Source organism: Amblyraja radiata, chromosome 20 (genome assembly GCF_010909765.2).
Source record: "Amblyraja radiata isolate CabotCenter1 chromosome 20, sAmbRad1.1.pri, whole genome shotgun sequence".
Taxonomy (NCBI): Eukaryota; Metazoa; Chordata; class Chondrichthyes; order Rajiformes; family Rajidae; genus Amblyraja; species Amblyraja radiata.
In genome coordinates, this window is record NC_045975.1 from 6,936,152 (window position 1) to 6,960,677 (window position 24,526).

At 45.3% G+C, this 24,526-nt stretch overlaps 1 protein-coding gene across 5 annotated transcripts in view; it reads left to right on the forward strand.

The window, feature by feature from the left end:
• Positions 1-24,526, forward strand: part of ano1 (anoctamin 1) — a 173,824-nt gene that overhangs the window by 88,432 nt on the left and 60,866 nt on the right. For all 5 annotated transcript variants that reach the window (XM_033038711.1, XM_033038714.1, XM_033038710.1 and 2 more), the window contains 3 exons: positions 4,424-4,475; positions 5,789-5,844; positions 7,967-8,008. In XM_033038711.1, the coding sequence (XP_032894602.1) occupies positions 4,424-4,475; positions 5,789-5,844; positions 7,967-8,008 (150 nt within the window). The remainder of the gene's footprint in view (positions 1-4,423; positions 4,476-5,788; positions 5,845-7,966; positions 8,009-24,526) is intronic.

Genomic DNA, 24,526 nt, shown 5'->3' on the forward strand with positions numbered 1-24,526 from the left:
CACTGAGTTTCTCCAGCAATTTTGTCTACCAAGGCTCTTAACCTGTGTAGAGACGGGTATGATGGCTTCAGCGATGGGGAGCGAACAGATATTGGTTTTTGAGTGTAGATTTGGTGCCAATGAGGAGTAGCTCAGTTTTACTGGTGTTGAGCTTTAGGTAGTTGTTTGTCCTCCATATCTGTATATCATGAGACGGGCAGTGAGAGTACTGGAGGGGACAGTAGAAGTGCCACGCTGGTGTACAAACTCTGTACAGACAGCACCCGTTGCCAGAATCCAACCCGGGTCTCTGGCGCTGTGAGGCAGCAACTCTACCGCTGCGCCACCGTGCCACCCTGTCTGGTGAAGAGTTGAAACTTCCTCACAAGGGGCAGTGAATGGTACACCTGGCCTCGGCAGAGAATTCCATAGACTCGCACCTCTCTGTGAGAAAAAGTGTTTCCTCGTCTCCGTTCTAAATTGCTTACCCTTTAATCTTAAACTGTGGCCCCAGGTTCTGTACTTCCCCCGACATCGGGAAGATGTTTCCTGCCACTAGCGTGTCCAAACCCTTAATCTTGTATGTTTCAATGAGATGCCCTCTCATCCTTCTAAATTCCAGAGAAAACAAGCCTTTAACTTTGACCTTTTTGAACTGAAAGACCTGACCATTCTCCGCATTACCTTGCACTAAATGTTATTCCCTTATCACATATGCTGTTATCGGCTCGATCTTAATCATGTATTGTCTTTCCGCTGACTGGATAGCACGCGACATAAGCGTTTCACTGTACACGTGACTAAATTGAACTGAACTGAAGTCCACACAGTAATTGTTTTTAGGTACACAAAAATGCTGGAGAAACTCAGCGGGTGCAGCAGCATAGATGCTGCTGCACCCGCTGAGTTTCTCCAGCATTTTTGTGTACCTTCGATTTTCCAGCATTTGCAGTTCCTTCTTAAACACAGTAATTGTTTTTAGTATTCTGCTTCTGATTGAATAGATCTTGCTCTTATCCTGACGACAGATTTAAACTCGATGCCTAATTAAATAGTCGGACATCATTTCTCTGCCTTGCACACTTCTGTAATGTATGTGTCCTGAAGATGCACCCTGCTCCCTCAAGGCAGTTCCTTCTCAATTACATTTCTCTTCCATGTAAATTTCCTTGCCCTCCTTGCAAGGCAACATATACCTCAGTCACCCTAGGGCCCACTCAGTTCCTGGCAAAGAGAGGCAGGCGTGCACTTCATGCAGGGCTTCACATGGTCTCTGCTCAGTGGGGCTTCTCAGAAGTGCCGTCTCTGAAATGTAGCGATCGTTTAGTGCGCAGCACGCTCCTATAAACAGCAATATGTCGCGATCAAATTATCTCTGGTGTTGATAGAAGGATAAACGATGGCATGAGTAACGCAATATCCTTTCTGCTCTCCAAAGCAATGCCTTCTCTTGACTGACGGCTTGCATGTTAAGTTTCATTTGAAAGCCAACGCAGTGCTCCTTTGTCATTAGTGTCTCAAATGTGTTGTTTTGTTTTTTGGTGAGCTCTAATCCCTGGAGTAAGGCTTGATTTGACCCAGTGGGGTGAGACTCGAACAAGCGTACTTCTGAGTCAGCTGCTAACTGACCCTAACCTGACCTGGAGGCAAAGTCATCAATTGTCCGTTTTCTCTTCCCCCACAAATATTAGTCCATTTTCCCAGCAGTTTTGTCAATGGCCTTGGGTTGAAATGTTTCTCCGTTAGAGGGGATGGTAGATAGATGCAAAAAGCTGGAGTAACTCAGCGGGACAGGCAGCATCCCTGGAGAGAAGGAAAGGCTGATGTTTTGGGTCGAGACCCTTCTTCAGACTGAGAGTCGGGGGAGACTGAAACGAGAGGTATAGAGCGATGGAGAACTTTATTTTTGAGATTGCTTGAAAGGTCATCCATGTTTCTGTGTCTCTTCACAGCCAGAACTTGAAAAGCACAGCAAATATTGTTCCCATATTGGGTGTGTGGGAATAAAATGAGCTGGATGAGTGTTTGTGGCATTTCGTGTCACCATTACTGATGCAAGTGTTTTATACCCACTCTAATCATTTAACTGGAATTAACTCTTGCAACTAGCGGAGGTGAGATTTGAACTTGTGTAACGGGAACATCGATGATGCTGCTGCTGCTCCAGCATCAACATTGGTGGATCCATTAATGGCATTCCATTCATTGCAACAATTTGAATGAAATTCGCTAGCTCCATAGTAAGGAGGCACTAGCACTGCAGATGCTGCAAGGATTCTAAGTGCTGGAGTAACTCAGCAGGTCAAGCAGCTTCTGTGGGGAACATGGGCAGGTCAAGACCCTTTTGTCAGAACTGAAACATCACCTAACCATGTTCTCAGAGATGTTGCCTGACCTGCTGAGTTACTCCAGCACTTTGTGGCCTTTTATGTCTTAACCAGCATCTGCAGTTTTAAAATTTGTTTCTGCAGATGCAAGAGCTGGGAGACTAACTCCACGAGAACTCAATGGGTTGAGCGACATCTGTGGAAGGGAAAATAAATGTCGATGTTTTGGGTTGAGATCCTGCATCAATTATGGGTGAATCCATAAAGTTTTACAAGGTTCTTTTAAAGAAGGGAATGAGCCATGCTTGCCTGATCTGGTCTTTGTGACTTCAGCCCAACATTGGGGTTGAGGGGTGTGTGTGGGTGTGTGTGGGTGTGTGTGGGTGTGTGTGTGTCGCTCTGCCTGCCAGCCAGCCTTATGAAGCCTCCGGTGTATTCATAAGATCATAACTGATAGGAGCAGAATTAGGCCATTTGGCCCATCAAGTCTACCTTACCATTCAATCATGACTGATCTATCTCTTCTTCCTAACCCCATTCTCCTGCCTTCTCCCCATAACCTCTGAATCCTGTACTAACCAAGAATCTATCTATCTCTGCCTTTAAAATATCCAACGACTTGGCCTCCGCAGTCTTCTGTGGCAAAGAATTCCACAGATTCACCACCCTCTGACTAAAATTGCTCCTCATCTCCTTCCTAAAAGAAGTCCTTTAATTTTGAGGATATGACTTCAACTCCTAGACTCTCCCACTAGTGGAAACATCTTCTCGCATCCACTCTATCCAAGCCTTTCATTATTCTGTATGTTTCCATTAGGTCCCCCTCATTCTTCTAAACTCCACCGAGTACAGGCCCAGTGCCGTCAAATGCTTGGGCATTTGAGTCTTAATATTTTTTTTAATGGTTTACTAATCTAACCTTAAGATTCAAATCCAGTTGTCAAGGGAGAAACTTGGCAAGAACTGAATGCTAACCCATGTTTTGGAAGGCGTGCTTTCTAGAGAAGGACACAAAGTTCTGGAGTAACTCAATGGGCTAAGAAGCATCACTGGAGCACATGGATAGGTGATGTTTCAGGTTGGGGCCATTCTTCGTTAATGCAACATGTCTTCCAGAGATGCTGCCTGTCCTACTGAGTTACACCAACACATTTTAAATAATCAATCACCTGCAGTTTCTTGTGTCAACATTTTGCTGCTCCACTGTGTAATCTCCTCAATGTCTGACTAATTTGAAGACTTTCTCCTCTTCTCTCCAAGAGGAGTTCCCTGCAACTCTCCCTTGCTCTTCCTCCTCTGTGATTCTTGCTGTTCTTCAACCCTGCTCTGACCGAGTCAGAAGAAGGGTCCCGACCCAAAACGTCACCTATCCATGTGCCCTCCAGAGACGCAGCCTCATCTGCTGAGTTACACCAGCATTGTCGTTTTTATGTAAACCAGCATCTGCAGTTCCTTGTGTTTGCCAGACAATCTTGCATCAACAGGAGAGGCCCAGTGGAAACCTCAAGAAGACTGCTGCTGATAACTATGTGTGCATTAGACACAAAATGCTGGAGTAACTCAGCAGGTCAGGCAGCATCTATGGAGAACATGGATAGGCGACGTTTCTAGTCCGGATCCTTCTGAAGAAGAATCCCAACCTGAAACGTCACCTATCCATATCTTCCAGAGATGCTGCCTGGCCCGCTGAGTTACTCCAGCACTTTGTTATTTTGTGTCAATGAAACTATTTTCTATGTTTTTATTAGTAGAGAGTTAGATAGAGCTCTAGGGGCTAGTGGAATCAAGGGATATGGGGAGGAGGCAGACACGGTTATTGATTGGGGATGATCAGCAGTGATCGCAATGAATGGCGGTGCTGGCTCAAAGGGCCGAATGGCCTCCTCCTGCACCTATTTTCAATGTTTCTATGTGTAAACCAGCATCTGCAGTTTTTGGTGTCAACCTTTTTAAGATGTTGCCTGGAGTTGATATTCAAAAAGCAGCTTTGGTTTCTAGTGCAGTTGTACCCTGATTTCTTGATGTAACGAGTAATCGAACTTTCCCCCTACAGTACAATTCCAATGGGTGCGGTATTGACTAAGATACAATAAACTTGCTCTTTTTTTCTCTCATAGGTCTATGAAATTTTAAAAAGAACAACCTGCACCAAAGCCAAATACAGCATGGGTAAAGCAGCTTTAATTCCAAACCATTGTCGTAAGATGCATGCCCGTAAACATTAATATTAAAAAGGTTGTATGTAATGAAATCTCTGCATGCCACATCCATTGTGGTTGGTAACATAGAAAATAGGTGCAGGAGTAAGCCATTTGGCCCTTCGAGCCTGCACCGCCATTCAATATCATCATGGCTGATCATCCAACTCGGTATCCTGTACCTGCCTTCTCTTCATACCCCCTGATCCCTTTAGCCGCAAGGGCCACATCTAACTCCCTCTTAAATATAGCCAAAGAACTGGCCTCGACTACCTTCGGTGGCAGAGAATTCCACAGATTCACCACTCTGTGTAAAAAATGATTTTCTCATCTCGGTCCTAAAAGACTTCCCTCTTATCCTTAAACTGTGCCCCATTGTTCTGGACTTCCCCAACATCAGGAATAATCTTCCTGCATCTAGCCTGTCCCAACCCCTTAAGAATTTTGTAAGTTTCTATAAGATCCCCCCTCAATCTTCTCATGCTAATTAATTTGCAGTCGGTTCAGCAATTTTCCCCCTGAGTTTGTCATTATTATATTCTGGAACGATTAGGGTCCGGCTAATTGGCACAACGGTAGAGTTGCTGCCTCACAGTGCCAAATACCCAGGTTCGATCCCAACTACAGGTGTTCTCTCTACGGAGTTTGTATGTTCTCCCTGTGACCTGTGTGCTTTTCTCCGGGTGCTCCGGGTTTCCTCCCATATCCCAAAGATGTGCAGGTTTGTAAGTTATTTGGCTTCTATAAATTGCCTGTAGTGTATAGGACACGAAGGTGGGAAAAGATCGAACTAGTGTGAACGGGTGATTGATGGTCAGCATGGACTCGGTGAGCCCAGGGACCTGTTTCCACGCTGTATCTCTAAAGTAAACTAAACACAATTAGTCTCAGAGTTAAAGAGGCATGCAGTGTGGAAACAGGCCCTTTGGCCCAAATTGCCCACTGAGCAACATGTCCCATCTACTCTGGCCCCACCTGTCTGCATTTGGCTTGTATCCCTCCAAACTTGCCCCTATCCATGTATTTGTCTAATTGCTTCTTAAACATTGCGATAGTCCCTGCCTCAACTACCTCCTCTGGCATCTTGTTCCATACTATTTATATACCCGGTCTACAGTTAAAAAGTTAAATGGACCATCCAATGTGTCTTAAACAATTTTGTTTATTGATCCTTTTGAATCTAAGGAACAACTTTTGTTTGAATTTGAAGCACTTTCTTTTATTAGATTTGTAACTTTGTTCTTGCGTTCTGCCATGTTTAAACTAGCTTTTGTTTTGACACAGGAATCACCAGTCTTCTTGCCAGTGGAGTTTACATGGCAGCCTATCCTTTACACGATGTAAGTTCTTCCCTTCAGCTTTCAGGCTTTTAAACTCTACAAACCTCCATACAAAGCTCTGAACTGCGTAGATATTATTGCACGATCACTGTTGTTTATTGTGTGTGTGTATATATGTATATGTGTGTGTGTGTACATATATGTATATGTGTGTGAATATTTCAAAAAATATACACATATACATACGTGTGTGTGTATATACATACACACACATGCACATAAATACATACATGTGTATACCCATATGTGTATACACATATGTATACATGTGTGTGTAAATAAAAATATACACATACATAAATATATACACACATACATATATATGTGTGTGTACATGTGTGTGGGACGACAGATGGCACAATGGGCTAAGTGTTCGGCTGGCAACCGGAAGGTAGCCGGTTCGAATCCCGCTTGGAGTGCATACTGTCGTTGTGTCTTTGGGCAAGACACTTCACCCACTTTTGCCTGTGTGTGAATGTGTGTGAGTGATTGGTGGTGGTCGGAGGGGCCGTAGGCGCAGATTGGCAGCCACGCTTCCATCAGTCTGCCCCAGGGCAGCTGTGGCTACAGAAGTAGCTTACCACCACCGAGTGTGACTGAGGAGTGAATGAATAATGCGATGTAAAGCGCCTTGAGTATTAGAAAGGCGCTATATAAATCCCATCCATTATTATTATTATTACATATACATATACACATATTATATAGAGACACAGATATATGTGTATGAGTACATGTACATATATATTTGTGAGTTTGTATATGTGTCTACACACACACTGAGCTTTTTTCTTGTTTATTATATTGTCTACAGTGTATTATTCTGTTGCAAGTAAGAATTTCATTGTTCTATCTGGGACATGTAACAGTAAACACTCTTGACTAACGCCAAGCTATAAAGGATGTAAAAGGCAAATAAAATATCTCACATACTTTTTGATATGTTGAGTAAGTTTTGAATGAGCAGAGACATTTTACCCATCTCCACTATAGCATAAATATGCAGGGGAACAGGCAAGTGGGGTTGTGCCAGTGTTTGGCGATGGTGTCTTTTATTAGATTGAATTTGGAGTAAGTGGAAATTAAATGTACAATCAGCAATTCCAAAATGTTCTTGACGTAAGAAATTTTGAGAACAATTGTATATCATCTAACTATATGGGTTTAAGTTCCAGGAACAGATGTAGGCGATTCAGCCCATCAAGTCTACTCCACCATTCAATCGTGGCTGGTCATAAGGTCATAGGAATAGGAGTAGAATTAGGCCTTTTGGCCCATCAAGTCTACTCTGCCATTCAATCATGGCTGATCTATCTCTCTAACCCCATTCTCCTGCCTTCTCCACATAACCTCTGACACCTGCACTAACCAAGAATCTGTCAATCTCTGCCTTAAAATTACCTACTTACCATGGGCCAAATTACCTTGTTCTATGTAGTTAAAGAATATACGGAGATACATAGCAGTCACCAAATTCTACAACAAGAAGAAATGGACTATATTGCAATTAGATCAAGTTCTGCCGCAATATAGACAAAATAATATTACAAATGGGTCCAGTTCTGTGGTAAAATGAATCTTCCTATGTTATCATTTCCAAGTTCTATCATAATACACATCTAGCAATTTACAATTAAGTTGTTCAAGAACAATGTACATTCATCTGCATTGTACGTTCAACCTTCATCAGTTGTACAGGGCAAATTTGGAAACTTGTAGGGCAGTACAGTGGTGCAGCAGTAGAGTTCCTTACAGCACCAGAGACCTGGGTTCGATCCTGACTGTGGGTGCTGTCTGTACGGAGTTCTCCCTGGGACTGCGTGGGTTTTCTCCAGGTGCTCCTGTATTCCCCCCCACACCCCCCAGAGTCCAAAGGCGTACAGGTTTGTACGTTAATCGGCTTTAAGTTGTAAAATTATCCCCCGTGTGTAGGATAGTGTTAGTGTACGGGGTGATCGCTGGTTGGCGTAAACCTGGTGGGCCGAAGGGCCTGTTTCACCGCTGTATCTCTAAAGTCAAAAGTCTAAAGACCTTTTTAATGTTTTCAAATGTTGTGTAGAATGGAGGTGGACAACCAATGCAAACTCTTCTAGATCACACAATCTATTTGAACTTTCCACAGGGTCATTACAGAGGGGAAGCAACAGAACCAAACGACAGAAAGGTACGTGGAATTGAAACGTTGAAATGGGAGCTTGAAATATTCCAGGCAATTGGCAACTCGACCCCAAATGTTTCCTCCACTGATCCCACATGTCTTCACCCTTGCATGTACCCAGTCTTCTATAAACCCAGCAATGGACATTTGCTCCATCTTCAGTCTTGTACATGTGCGATACGTATAACTCAGTCTGCATAGAATATTCACAAACTCCTCACAGTGCGTGTTCACAAGTTATAAGAGTAGAATTAGGCCATTCGGCCCATCGAGTCCACTCCGCCATTCAAACATGGTTTGATCTCTGCCTCCTAATCCCATTTTCCTGCCTTCTCCCCATAGCCCTTGACACCCGTTCTAATCAAGAATTTGTCTGATCTCTGCCTTAAAAATATCCACTGACTTGGCCTCCACAGCCCTCTGTGGCAATGAGTTCCACAGATTAACTACCCTCTGAATAAAGAAGTTCCTCCTCACATTTTTAAAAGAGTGCCCTTTAATTCTGAGGCTATGACCTCTGGTCCTAGAATCCCACCAGTGGAAACATCCTTTCCACATCCACTCTGCCTATGCCTTTCATTAATCTAAGTTTCAATGAGGGCCCCCCTCAACCTTCTGAACTCCACGAGTAGAGGCCCAGTGCTGTCAAACGCTCATCGTATGCTAACCCACTCATTCCTGTGTTGCGGGGGTTGTAGGGCTCATAAATGATGAACAGGGATGTGGATTGGGCTAATGAGGTGGCAGGAAACCACAGACAATGCCTAAAGGGCCTGTCCCACTTACTTGTCCTTGGCACGCAAATTACACGACCTCATGGTCGCGTTGAGGCGCACGGGCATCGTATGGTGCCGGTCCCGCTGAGTTACTCCAGCTTTGTGTCCATCTTCAAATGACGTCACGCGCTCCAGACGGCTGTGCGTATGCACGGAATCGCGCCCGATCTTCGTGGAACCATCACGGTTCAACGCGTGCCAAGGACACGTAAGTGGGACAGGCCCTTATCATGAATGTCATTGATTTTGTGTGCACCCATCATTGTAACAGAGATTTGGATCTCCCATTAATGAATTTAGACTTGTGGACAGTCATCTCATTCTCGTTTGTGACCTAACTGAGCCTTTCTCAGTTCCATTCTGTAATTAAGACCTTGTTGTATTGTTGATCAAGTCTCTGCAAAAATCTCGTTACTGTTAATCGAGTTTCTGAGTAACCTCGTGGTCTGAGAATATAACAAGATGCAACAAAGTCACACTTGAAGGGTGAACGTTGGCTGGCACCTTGGTACGCAAGCACCACTTTAATAAATCGCCCGTCGCTTCGAACGCCAACTCCTCTTGGCCTTTCCATGTTTGCTCCTGCAGTGTGGCTTTGGGCAACCTGCTATAAATATTGTTACACCCCATGCAATCGTCTTCCCGTGCAATTCTTGTAACAGCCTGAAAGTAGCTCATTGTTATTCATGACCAATATTAGTACATCCCAGTTTCTGTCTACATTCCTATAGTTTCTCCCCTCTGTGCTCCCCATTGAGTTCCTCATCCATTCAACACCCTTTCTTGACCCTATTTAATGACGTTGGCCAGCCCCAACTTCTCCAGGTCCTTGTATCAAGAGGAGTTGAGTATAGGAGCAAAGAGGTCCTTCTGCAGTTGTACAGGGCTCTGGTGAGACCACCCCTGGAGTATTGTGTGCAGTTTTGGTCTCCAAATTTGAGGAAGGGCATTCTTGCTATTGAGGGAGTGCAGCGTAGGTTCACAAGGTTAATTCCTGGGATGGCGGGACTGTCATATGCTGAGAGAATGGAGCAGCTGGGCATGTATACTCTGGAATTTAGGATGAGAGGGAATCTTATTGATACATTAAGGGTATATTAAGGGTTTGGACATGATAGAGGCAGAAAACGTGTTCCCGATGTTGGGGGAGTCCAGAACCAGGGGGCCACAGTTTAAGAATAAGGGGTAAGCCATTTAGAGCAGAGATGAGGAAACGCTTTTTCACACAGAGTTGTGAGTCTGTGGAATTCTCCTGGAATTCTCCTGGTGGAGGCCGGTTCTCTGGATACTTTCAAGAGAGCTAGATGGGGCTCTTAAAGATAGCAGAGTCAGGGGATATGGGGAGAAGGCAGGAATGGGGTACTGATTTTGGATGATCAGCCATGATCACATTGAATGGTGGTGCTGGCTCGGAGGGCCGAACGGCCTACTCCTGCATCTATTCTCTATTGTCTCAGGTACCCTTCTGTTTGGACACTGCACCCCCTCCTCAGCGAAATAGTGAAAGGCCTGGATAGAGTAGATGTGGAGAATATGCTTCCACTAGTGGGAGAGTCTCAGACCAGAGGCCATAGCCTCAGAATTAAAGGGCGATCTTTTAGAAAGGAGGAACTTCTTTAGACAGAGGGTGGTGAATCTGTGGAATTTGTTGCTCAGAAGGTTGTGGAGGCCAAGTCAATGGATATTTTGAAGGCAGAGATAGATAGATTCTTGAAGGCAGGAACGGGGTACTGATTGGGAATGATCAGCCATGATCACATTGAATGGCGGTGCTGGCTCGAAGGGCCAAATGGCCTACTCCTGCTCCTAATGTCTATTGTCTATTGATTAGTTCGGGTGTCGGGGGTTATGGGGAAAAAGGCCTTTAGGAGAGGAAGATAGATCAGCCATGATTGAATGGCAGAGTAGTCTGACGGGCCGGATGGCCTAATTCTGCTCCTATCACTAATGAACATGACCTCGGCAACCAGCCCGCCCTCATTCAAACTTCCAAGTTCCTTGTTTTTGCAGGCAATCTGGTAAAATCAGACAACGGACTTCAGTACAGAGAGTTGCTACGTGTCTGATGCCTTGGAAGTTGAGTTAAAATGGTAAATGGGCAGAAGGTATAGAAGTGTGCAAACACACACCTCCAGATTCAGGGACAGTTTCTTCCCGGCTGTTATGGGACAACTGAATCATCCTACCACAACCGGAGAGCAGTCCAGAACTACTATCTACCCCATTGAGGTGACCCTCGGGACATCCTTGATTGGACCTTGCTGGCTTTTCCTTGTCTGAACATTATTCCCTTTATCAAGTTCAAGTGAGTTTATTGTCATGTGTCCCTGATAGGACAATGAAATTCTTGCTTTGCTTCAGCACACAGAACATAGTAATAATAATAATAATGGATGGGATTTATATAGCGCCTTTCTAATACTCAAGGCGCTTTACATCGCATTATTCATTCACTCCTCAGTCACACTCGGTGGTGGTAAGCTACTTCTGTAGCCACAGCTGCCCTGGGGCAGACTGATGGAAGCGTGGCTGCCAATCTGCGCCTACGGCCCCTCCGACCACCACCAATTACTCACACACATTCACACACAGGCAAAGGTGGGTGAAGTGTCTTGCCCAAGGACACAACGACAGTATGCACTCCAAGCGGGATTCGAACCGTAGGCATTTACTACAAAACAGATCAGTGTGTCCATATACTATAATATAAATATATACACACATGAATAAATAAAATGATAAATTGCAAATAACAGATAATTGGTTATTAATAATCAGAGTTTTGTCCGAGCCAGGTTTACTAGCCTGATGGCTGTGGGGAAGTAGCTATTCCTGAACCTGGTTGTTGCCCCCCCCCTTTATCATGAGTCTGTGCATTGTGGGTGGCTGGATTGTAACCATGTATTGTCTTTCTGCTGACTGGATAGCACGCAACAAAAGCTTTTCACTGCACCTCGGTACACGTGACAATGAACTCAACTGAACCTGGGCAATGCACAGAGTTGCCACATTTCTGGCACCTAAGAGGTTGCGTTCTGATGGTGTCTGTCTTTCGGAGAGGCTTTCCTCGTGCCGTTTACTTTGAGATCAAAACAGAAGAGATAACAAGTACACGTTAAAATGTTGGCATCTGTGTGGTGGCTTCGCAATTATAAAATTATAATTCATTCCAGGACATGTCCGAACGCTGGTGTTATGGAGACATGGTCTTTTTTTAAAATCTGCTATTTTGAAACTGCCAAGATTAAATTTGGAATAGTTCTTTGGAAGTCTTAACAGAGTGTTATGTTGAGAGATACAAGAGACTGCAGATGATACCGTCTTTAGTGGAAAAAAATCTGCTTGTGGAACTCGGGTGGCGTAGCGGTAGAGTTGCTGCCTTGCAGCACCAGAGTCCTGGGTTCCATCCTGACTATGGGTGCTGTCTGTGCGGAGTTTGTACGTTCTCCCCGTGACCTGCGTGAGTTTTCTCTGAGATCTTCGGTTTCCTCCCACACTCCAAAGACGTACAGGTTTGTAGGTTAATTGGTTGGTAGAAAATGTTAAATTGTCCCTAGTGTGTGTAGGATAGTATTAATATGAAGGGATCGCTGGTCGGTGCGGACTTGATGGGCCAAAGGGCCTGTTTCTCTAACCTAAACTAAACTCATGGGCAGCAGCAACTGGGAAGGCAAATGGAAAGGCTGTGTGACCCGCTGAGTTCCTCCAGCAGTTTGTTTTATACTTGTCTTGTATTTCACCCCTGGTTGATAATAATGAATGTGCTTGCATAATCACAAATGCAATGCCCTCTGCTTCCAATGTAACTGAATTTAACTGGGTAGGATGAAACAAAATGCTGGAGGAACTCAGCGGGACAGGCAGCATCTCTGGAGAGAAGGAATGGGTGATGTTTCGGGTCGAGACCCTTCTTCAGACTATGAAGAAGGTTCAGTTACTCCAGTTTTTTTTTTGTCGTCTATCTTCGGTTTAAACCAGCATCTGCAGTTCCTTCTTGCACAGGTTAGGATGACAACTCTGTTTTCCCCCAAAATAAACTTTTGAATGTTTTATGGGCAAATTGAATCCACACATCCAGCTCTCTTAAGATGGATGGGGTAAATGGTTCAAGTTCTCGCTATCCTTGTTAAGCCACTGGTTCTGTATGTAGCTTCTATGACCAATATCACTTTAAAGACTTGGATTCTTTTCACCATTCAAGTTTGTTAACGCGTAGGAAGGAGCTGCAGATGCTGGTTTAAACCGAAGATAGACTGACTCTCCTGTTCTCTGTAACCTATTGGTTTAATCCGATCTATCCTGGGCCTCCTCCATTGTCAGTGAAGCCAAATGCAAATTGGAGGAACAGCACCTCATATTCCGCTTGGGCAGCTGACAACTGACCCATATGAATATTTATTTCTCTAACTTCAAGCATTCCTTCCATCCCCCTTCCCCCACCCTCACCCCCACCCCCCCACCCCCCACTCTATTTGGACGACATCTTCGGCGACAGCTTGAAAAGTGGTTGTCGTGGCATGATGTGGCGTGATGTGGCGTGACGCAAGGTGACCCATGTAGTGACGCGGGGTGTCTCCCTGCCGCCCCTGGATTTTGGAATGTTCAAAATCTTCAGGCGACATCTGGGTGTCTTATCATGTTGTGCGCCCTGTCACACACTGACGTATGCTGTCCTGTTGGGGCTAGGACTAGGGTTAGAGCAAACCCTGACCCTAACCGAATTTCACCCGCAGGACAGCAAACGTCAGCGTGTATGTGGTACAACTTGACGGTTTTTAGGGAGACTACGGGTTCGCAAAGTGGGTCAGGCCCTTCTCTCTTTCCCTCCTCTACTCAAGTTATTATACTAGTTTTACTGTCGTTCTGGTGAGTTTCATTGTCTGTAAAACTCGTTTACACCTACCCTCACAGACAACAATGGACTGTTCCCTTGATGGTCGTTACTATTTTGCGCACCTTTCATTTATTTGTTCTATATCACCGTCTATATCTCATTCCGCAGACTCTCAGTCTGAAGAAGGGTCTTCAGACTGAGATTCCCTATTGTCCAGAGATGCTGCCTGACCCGTTGAGTTAGTCCAGCATTTTATGCCTTTATCTCGAGTTTGTTAACGTTTCCACGAGTGGATCTCGAAGGTCCATTCACTAGTTAGATTTAGCTCTTCGGGCTAAGGGGAAGTCGAGGGATATGGGGATGGGGGGAACTGATTTTAGATGATCAGCCATTGGTCATATTGAATGGCTCGAAGGGCCGAATGGCCTACTCCTGCACCTATTTGTGTATATTTCTATGCTGCAACTCTGAGAGGAGCAACATAGTCCTTGCTGAAGTGCTTGGTAACTTGGCCATTGCTGCAAGCATTCTAGTGAAACAAATTGCTATCAGCTGGGATTGCTACTGTGGGTGGCAGGGAATACAGAAAGAATTGTCCTGACAAAGGCACTTCTGTTTTACAATCTTTGTTATCACAATCTTAACATCTCGGAGTTCTTTATAGCCGATGAATAGATTGACTTTGGAAATTAGCTACTTGTAATGGCCGTAATCTGGCCATCAGATTGCAAGAAGATATACATTAATGACACATTAAATTGAGGTCGAGTGGGAAATTGAACAATGAATTTAGTCAATTCCTGCTTAACACTCGTCTGTGAAGCATAGTCTGAAACGTCATCTCGTGGTATCAGTATTTTTTATTGATCTGTCTGCAGCTGCCGATCAGCGGCATCACAGAAAATGGGCACTAGAGGAGGCCATTCAGCACTTCGAGCGAGCACCTCCATTCAATACTATCATGGCTGATCATCCAAAATCAGTACCCCGTTCCTGCTTTCTCCCCATATCCCTTGATTCTGTTAGCCCCAAGAGCTACAATTTAACACTCTCTTGAATACTTTCAAATGCACTGACTGAGGGCGTTGAAATCTTGACACAAATATCAACCTCAGCATTCATTTCAATTTTGTTTAGAGATACAGACTGGAAACAGGCCATTCGGCCCGCCGAGTCGATGTCGGCGCCTAGTTTTAAGGTGAAACGTCATAAAGTGCTGGAGTAACTCAGTAACTGGAGGGAGACCCAGTGGTGCAGCGGTGGAGTTGCTGTCTTACAGCGCCAGAGACCCAGGTTCGATCCTGACTACGGGTGCTGTCTGTACGGAGTTTGTATGTTGCCCCCGTGGGGTTTTTCCTCTGAGATCTTTGGTTTCCTCTCACGACCCAATGGTTTGTGGGTTAATTGGCTTTGGTAAAAATTGTAAGTTGTACTTGGTGTGCTCGATAGTGCTCGGGGATCGCTGGTCGGTGCGGACTCGGTGGGCCGAATGGCCTGTTTCAGCCCTGTATCTCTAAACTACTCTAAACTAAAATGAAAGTCCAGGTTGACCATTGTGTCAAGATTTTAGTGCCCTCAGTCACTGCATTTGAAACTAATGCATTTGGAAAGATTCTTGTTGGTTAAGTGCCAAGTAAAATCAGTTTTTCTCATACTTTTATTTTTGAGTTAATGTCAGCAAAACTTTTTTTTTTTAAATCTGGGCTCCAGAAAGTCTTGTTGCCAGTACCACCTCCCGCAATTCTCCCCAAGACTCGTCCGGGTCAGGGTCTTTGAGCAAAAAAGATCATGCAGAAGTTCAAGCTATTTCAGGCACAAGTATCCCAACTTAGTGCATTTTAGGAAATCAGAATTTATTATTCTTGGAGTAATCCCTCTTCTCGGCTACGCTGGAACTGTGTAAATTCCAAAAAGGCCTGTTCCATCAGTCGCTGTCAACCCAAATGATTAATTGCGGACTCGAGTATGTAACACTGTCAATAAAGTGACTAGCGAGTATTTAACATGTACCAGCCACCTACCCCCAGTGTTGTTTAAAGTCGTGAAGGCTTTCGCTTACAATTAACCGCTTCAGTTCCGCTACTCTTCAATGGGGCGCCAGTGAGGCAGCGTATTTAATACAGACACTGAAAATAAAACTGAGTTCCAAGCACACAGTGGGGGAAAATCTACCAGTGTTGCATTATGTTGCTAACCGCTGCACTCCAAGTGGCTACCAAGACTATTGCAACTTTGGACGTCCAGGAAACTCTATGCTGCCAGATTTTGTTCGTATCAATTAACTTCTCCGCAAGGCCACTTGAATAGCAACTTGCTGAGAGGTCGACAAAGATAGATCAAGGGAGAGCCCAATTTAATTTGATTCCAATGTGTGGCACGGTGGCTCAGCGGTGGAGTTGCTGCCTCACAGCGCCAGAGACCCGGGTTTGATCCTGACTACGAGTACTGTCTGTACGGAGTCTGTACGTTCTCCCCGTGACCGCGTGGGTTTTCTCCGATATCTTCGGTTTCCTCCAACACTCCAAAAACGTACAGGTTTGTAGGTTAATTGGGTTGGTAAAGTTGTAAATTGTCCCTCGTGTGTGTGTGTGTAGGATAGTGTTGGTGCGCAGGAATCGCTAGTTGGCGAGGACTCGGTGGGCCGAAGGGCCTGTTAAGTTTCGTTTAGAGATACAACACGAAAACAGGCTCCCAGTCGGCACGCAGCTCATTAACACAACCCTACACACACTAGGGGCAATTTTACATTCATACATTTCTGCCGAAAGCCAATTAACCTACAAACCTGTGCGTCTTTGGAGTGTGGGAGTAAACCGAAGATCTCTGAGAAAACCCACGCAGGTCACGGGGAGAACGTACAAACTCTGTACAGACAGCGCCCGCAGTCAGGATGGAACCGGGGTCTCGGGCGCTGTAAGGCAGCAACTCTACCGCTGTGCCACCGTGCCGCCCCCACACAGTATCTCTAAACAAAACAGTGAAACCTGGTTGCCAGAACTCACAGACAGAAAGGCCTTGAATTTGTTATTGTAAATCTGAGGTCCTGTAAACAAGGGCCGTGCTTGCAGCTACTAAATTAGCCCATCATAATGACTTGGCATTTCAAGTTATTTTTGTTCCTTCCGTTCTTCTTTTAGTAACCCAGCTTTGATTGTTGACCAATATGCCTGCTCTTGTTTGCTATTAAAATAGGGAGGACTTTTAGGAGCGATGGCTTTGCAGATGAGTCATGTTTGTGTGTGTGTGTCTTCAGTCGTGGGAGAGTCCAACCAAGTAAAATCGTTACATTTGCGTGTGTACGAGTCCCTGCTTTAAGCCAGAGAACACGGAGAAGGGGTAAAGATTAACGATATTGTTTGGTCGAAGATGGATTCCATTGGGATCAGTGCTGAGGTCATTATTCATTATTTCTTTCAACATTTGAAATCTAATTTTTTCATTTGAGGACATATTTTATTGTGGGAAGATGATTGTCCAGCTGATTCTGAAGCGTAACTGGTCCATTCTGACAAATGTAAAGGCATAAATTAGAAGAAAATACATTGGATGCACTTGTGAGTCTCTTGCCTAGAGCAGGTGAATTGAGGACCGGAGGATGTAGGTTTAAGGTGAAGGGGGAAAAGATTTAATAGGAACCTGAGGGGTAAAGTTTTCACACGATGGGTGGTGGGTGTTTCGGTGGGTGGGGGGTGGAGGCAGATATGATAGATACATTTAAGAGGCTTTTGGATAGACTGAATGATATGCAAGGGAAGGGGGCAATGGATCATGAGTAAGCAGAGGGAATCAGTTTAACCTGGCATTATGTTATTGCACGAGAACGATCCCAGGAATGAGTGGGTTAACATATGATGAACGTTTGACTGCACTGGGCCTGTATTTGTTGGAGGGGGGACCTCGTTGATACTTACCGAATAGTGAGGCTCGGATTGAGTGGATGTGGAGAGGATGTTTCCACTAGTGGGAGAGTTTAGGACAAGGGGTCACAGCCTCAGAATTAAAGGACGTTCTTTTAGGAAGGAGATGAGAGGAGGAATTTATTTCGTCGGGAGGTGGTGAATCTGTGGAATTATTTGCCACAGAAGGCTGCGGAGGCCAAGTCAGTGGATATTTTTAAGGTAGAGATAGATTCTTGATTAATACAGGTCGGAGGTTATGGGGAGAAGGCAGGAGAATAGGGTTAGCAGGGAGAGATAGATAGAAACATAGAAAATAGGTGCAGGAGTAGGCCATTCGGCCCTTCGAGCCTGCACCGCCATTCAATATGATCATGGCTGATCATCCACTCAGTATCCTGTACCTGCCTTATCTCCATACCTCCTGATCCCTTTCTCCACAAGGGCCACATCTAACTCCCTCTTAAATATAGCCAATGAACTGGCCTCAACTGCCTTCTGTGGCAGAGCGTTCCAGAGATTCACCACTCTCTGTGTGAAAAATGTTTTTCGCATCTCGGCCCTAAAGGATTTCCCCCTCATCCTTACCCCTTGTCCTGGACTTCCCCAACATCGGGAACAATCTTCCTGCATCTAGCCTGCCCAACCCCTTAATTAGATCAGCCTTGATTGAATGGCGAAGTAGACTTGGTGGGCCGAATGGCCTACTTCTGCTCCTACCACTTAGGAGCTGATGAACTTGTTAGATGGGGACATGGGTATGCAGAAACGTCACCCATCCATTCCCTCCACAGATGCTGCCTGACCAGCTGAGTTTTTATTTATTGCTACAGGGCAGCCTTGCCTTGAGGTGGCAAGACTCCAGGCTCTGGAATTCCGTGTCTAATATTATCCTCCCTTGAGCCCTTTCAAGCTGGGATCACGGCAGAACTTTAGAGACATTTTTTGGCGACTTGTCAGGAGTGTCCTGGTGAGGACTGGTATCAATTTTGTTTGCATAAGCTGCTGTAAAGTGCCATGGGATGTTTTTGAAAGCTCTGTATAAATCCATGTTTTTTTTTTTTGTCTGTGCTCGGTTTTGTCATTAGCATGACGAGCTTGGGGCTTGGGAGCAATAGTGTCATCGGGACGACGAGATCTGAGCAAAAACGTGCAGTGCTGGAAGAACTCAGCGGGTCAGGCAGCATCTGCCGAGGGAATGGACGGCCTACATTTCAGGATGGGGCCCCTTCGGACTGGAGTAGGGAGGAGAAAGCTGGGGGTGGGCAAAAGTGCTGGAGAAACTCAGCGGGTGCAGCAGTGTCTATGGAGCGAAGGAAATAGGCAACGTTTCGTCCCGAAACGTTGCCTATTTCCTTCGCTCCATAGATGCTGCTGCACCCGCTGAGTTTCTCCAGCACTTTTGTCTACCTTCGATTTTCCAGCATCTGCAGTTCCTTCTTAAACAGGAGAAAGCTGGAGTTGAGGGCAGATCAATGCCTGGCAAGTGATAGGTGGATACAGGAGGCGGGGGAGGCGTTTGCCAAGTGGGTGTAGTAAATGAAAAAAGGCTAGAGGTGACCAGGGTAAAGAGGAGAGGCAGAGTAATACCAATATCAATGTACCTTAATGGGTGCTCGTGACAATAAAAGGCCTTTGAGTGCGTTGTAAAAATAGAGGGGGTTGGAGAAGGGGATGGGGAGGAGTGGTGAAGAGTGGGGTTTAAAGGGAAATTCGGGTATGGGTAATGAGATTGCAAAGGATGGAAAGGAGCAGGATAACTGAGAATAAAGACATCGATGTTCATACCGCTGGGGTGCAGACCCAAGCAGACTACCCCACCTCATATTTCGCTAGGGCAGTCTGAACATATGAACATTGACTTCTCTAATTTTTCGATAACCCTTGCTTTCTCCCTCCTTCCCCTCTCCGTTCTCCCCCAGTCCTACTGTCGTCTCCTCCTTCCTTTCTTCACCCCCCCCCCCCCCTTTCCTCCCCCAACATCGGTCTGAAGAAGGGCCTTCACCTGAAATGTCACCTATTCCTTCTCTCCAGAGATGTTGCCTCACCCGCTGAGTGTCTCCAGCGTTTTTCGTCTACTTTAGATTTCTCCAGCATCCGCAGTTCCTTCTTAAACAGGATAACTGGGAGGGTGTAGTAGGTGAAAGAACTAGGATGAAGGGCGGAGGAGGGGGGGGGGGGGGGGGAGACACAAGAAAGAGAAGTGATGTGGGGGGCAGTGGTTTATTACTGGAAGTTGGAGAATTCAGCATTCGTAACATTGGATTGTAAGATACCCTGATAGTTACAAATACACCTGCCCTGGACATCACCTGTTATGTTTTACTCGTGCAGGACAAACTCCGCACAGACAGCACCCGTAGTCGGGATCGAACCTGGGTCTCTGGCGCTGTGAAGGGCCTGTCCCATTTGGCCTTCATTTTGCTCCTCATTTACGCGTCATATGTAAAATGGGTCGACGCGTGGGGTGCGCATGCGTTGCGCATGGTGAGGCGTGGAATCGCATGCGGTGGCACACGGTATGGCCCAGCGCTCCAAGATTTCGTAGAGTAACGAAATCCGCGCGAGCCACCTGCGTGATGCACTGGGTACGCACTCTGACGCATTGGCGTCGCACGCTGGCGTCCCGACATCTCACGTGTATCGCGTGGTGACGTATGGTTACGTAAGGATATTCTAATGACATCACACGCACCAGACGGCTGTGCTAACGCATGATGCGTGATTTGTGTGTGACGTTGCGTCAACCTATTTTGCGTATGACACGTATATGAGGCGCAAAGTGGGACACGCCCTTAAGGCACCAACTCTACCGCTGCGCCACCGGGCCGCACAATGTGTTTTTCAAATCTTTCATTAAATTCTACTGGATAGGATGTGTTTGGATGAATAAACTGAGAAACTTGCATCATGAGTGTTATATACAGTTAAAATGATATAAATGCTGACTAATTGGGAACAGCAATAAATGGTTTTAACTTCGGAATACCTGGGGAATTGATAAACCACAATTGCTTCTGGTTATAAATATGAAGTAACTCTTCCTACGTTACCAGTGACAATCCCAAGAGTCATTGAATCATACAGCGTGGAAACAGGCCCTTCAGCTGAACATGCCCACACCGACCAACATGTCCCATCTACACAAGCCCCTCCTGCCTGCCTGCCTGCCTTTGGCCCATAACCTTCTAAACCTCTCCTATCTGTGTACCTGTCTAAATGTTTCTTAAATGTTGCGATAGTACCTGCTTCAACTACCGCCTCTGGCAGCTCGTTCCATACACCCACCACACAAAAAGGGTTCCTGTTAAATATTTTCCCCTCACCTTAACCCTGTGGTCTCTGGTTCTCGATTCAGCCCCATTGTGCAAGAGTCTCGGTGGGTTTACCCGATCTATTCCTCTCATGGTTTTGTACACCTCTATAAGATCTCCCCTCATCCTCCTGTGCTGCAAGAGATAGAGTCCTAGCCTCCTCAACCTCTCTTTATAGCTCAGGCCCTCAAGTCCTGGGGTGGCACAATGGTGCAGTGATAGGGTTGCTGCCTTACAGCGCCAGAGACCCGGGTTCAATCCTAGCTACGGGTGCTGTTTGTACACAGTTTGTGCATTCTTCCCGCGACCTGCGTGGATTTTCTCCGGGACCTCTGGTTCCCTCCCACACTCAAGGCTTACAGGTTTGTCAGTTAATTGGCTTGATAAAATTGTAAACAGTCCCTTGTATGTGTAGGATAGTGTTAGTGTGCGGGGATCGCTGGTTGGCATGGACTAGGTGGGCCGAAGGGCCTGTTTTCGCCCTGTATCTCTAAAACTAAAAACTAAAAAACAAATGGAAAGTTATTCTGGGAACAAGTAACTACTTCTAGACATCTGCTTTGCATTTTAAGCAGTCTTGATCCAATAACAAGGTGAGTGGGTGGTGGCTGAAGGGAGCGACCGACAGTGATACACATGGTGACTGCAAGTTCAAAAATAACTCTGTGACCTTCAAGATCCAAGATGTTTAGGATTGGATCTGTTTCTATCCTGCAACCAAATGCACGTTCAGTTGGTTATCGAATAGCCACCATATTCTTCCGAAGCGTGAATGAAGTTGTAACTGTTGCCTTTGCCAAGTTTGGTAAATAAGAGTTTTAATTTCACCTCTCAAGTTAAAGGTGCTTGTGTATATGATATGCCACATATCTTTGCATTCTGTGAAATATCTGGGGGGGGGGGGGGGTTTCTTCGATTAAAATATGCAAATCTTTAATGCAATAAAAAGGAACAGCAGATACTGGTTTCTAGCAAAGATAGACACAAATGCTGGCAAAAATGGATAGGTCTTGTTTCCGGTCGAGACCCTTCTCTGGACCTGTTATAAATTATAAAGATTATATTCTTTATAAAGATTATAAATCATCTTTTTTTTGGTGCTTAATTTTTGATGCAGTTTGGGTGTAGTTTCAGAGTTTACTTGTCAATGGGTCCCAATCATAAGTCTACTCTTTCATCAACAAGTCAATGTTTGCGTTCTATTAAACGTACCCAAAACTGCTGAAGTCCCGTCTAACAGCAATCTATAGTTACCAAGTGAACCCTAGTTTAGTTTAGCGATACAGCGTGGAGACAGGCCCTTCGGCCCACTGAGTCCACTCCGACCAGTGTTCCCTGCACGCTAACGCTTGTTCTAAACGCGCACGCACTAGCGACAATTTGCAATTTACACCAAGCCGATTTTCCTACAAACCTGCGCGTCTTTGGAGTGTGGGAGGAAACTGGAGCACCTGGAGAAAACCGACGCAGGTCACGGGGAGAGCGTACTAACTCCGTACAGACAGCACCCGTAGTCAGCATCGAACCCGGGTCTCTGGCACTGTTGGGTAGCAACTCTACTGGTGTGCCACCGTGCCACCCTTGTTCTGACATTTAATGCCGGTGTCTTGAAACCAAAGGAGATGCTGCTTACTCTTGAGTATGTGTCGGTGGATACAGCTTTTCTTCACCTCCACCAAGGCTGGGTGCTCCACATGTATTATGTCTGGAAGGTCACTGTAAATATTAGGGAAAAAAATTGTGACTTTTTTATCTGTTCTGCAAAATTTTTCCAATTTCCTCTGTTCCAAATTTGGATCAGCAACTGGGAATACTTGGGATTTTAAAACCCCTTGTGTATTGTGGAAAGGCCAGATTCTGTGTGTGTTTACTGGGAAATGGAAGATTACAGATGTTTTTTGTTTTAAAACTGGGATCTTTTCATCATTTTTCCAAATTCTGTAAGTGGGTCATAAAATTTTTGTTTACAATTGTGAAGGCCATTGCTGAAGCATTACCAACTTGGTAAAGGTTATCCTGAAGAATGAACCATCGAAAATGGGTGCAGGAGTAGGCCATTCAGCCCTTTGAGCCAGCACCACCATTCAATATGATCATTGCTGATCATTTGAATCAGTACCCCGTTCCTGCTTTTCCCCCCCATATCCCCTGATTCCTTTATCTAAATCTAACTCTCTCGTGAAAACTGAATCCTGAAGAAAATATCCTGAAGTTATTCCTCAGGATGTTCCTTCAGGAAGGAGATGAGGAGGAATTTCTTTATTCAGACGGTGGTGAACGGCTGTTCAGGCCAAGCCAATGGATATTTTTAACACAAAGATTGCAATTGACAGATTGACAGACTCTTGATCAGTGATGGCATCTGGGATTATGGGGAGAAGGCAGGAGAATGGGGTTGAGATGGAAAGATAGATCAATTGCGATTGAATGGTGGAGTAGACTTGATGGGCCGAATGGCTTAATTCTACTCCTATCACATGAAATTATGGATGATTTTGGTTTTGCTGAATTAAAATGCTTAATAAAAGTGATAGAAAAAGGTCGTCCTAAGGAATAAATGGGAGGGAAGAGCCAAGAAGATGGCGTGGGGTTGAGCAATTCTTGTGTGCTGGTCCCAGAAGAGGCTTTACTAATATCCAATACAATCACCACTCTTTTAAATCTTCCACTCGTAAATCTACTACTTTCCAGCTGTACGAATAATATTCTCTTTAATAGTCTTTCTTCACTGTCCTTTCCTCCACGCAGCCTTTTGTACTTGTTTAGTTTCCCGATACAGCCTGGAAATGGGCCCTTTGGCCCACTGAGTCCACGCTGACCAGCGATCCCTGTACACTATCACTATCCTACACACACTAGGGGCAATTTACAATCTTTACCGAAGCTAATTAGCCTACAAACCTGAAGGTACACAGAAATGCTGGAGAAACTCAGCAGGTGCAGCAGCATCTATGGAGCGAAGGAAATAGGCAACGTTTCGGGCCAAAACCCTTCATCAGTCTGAAGAAGGGTTTCGGCCCGAAATGTTGCCTATTTCCTTCGCTCCATTGATGCTGCTGCACCTGCTGAGTTTCTCCAGCATTTTTGTGTACCTTCGATTTTCCAGCATCTGCAGTTCCTTCTTAAACACTTAGCCTACAAACCTGTACGTTTTTGGAATGTGGGAGGAAACCGGAGCACCTGGGGAAAAACCCACGCAGGTCACAGGGAGAACGTGCAAACTCAGCACAGACAGCACCTGTGGGCAGGACCAAATCTGGGTCTCGGGCAGCAATTCTACAGCTGCATTACCCTGCCGCCCTTGTGTGTGACTTCATTGTATTCATGTGCAGTATTATTTGATGGGGTAGCTCGCACCAAAGGTTTTTCCATTGTACCTGGGCACACGTGACAATGTCCCGATGCGTTCATGGTTCTTTAGTTAGGCTGAGTTGGCACCCGTGAGCAGCGTGTGAGGGAATGGAGCCACTTTGCCTCCAGGAAGGCCAGGACTTCCTGACTTACTCGTGCCAGCTTGGGTCTCTCGTATCAGCAGGGTGAAAGAATCCCAACAGATTTAGCCACACACTGTTAGTTATTTGGTTCCCCACTGTGTTTGTTATTTGGTGTCAAGATGGAGGTCAGACATGCCGGCAACGCAGCCAAAGGATCAGACCGCTTGAATTAAACCTGAAAGATCGGGTATTTTACACTTTCCTTCTGGT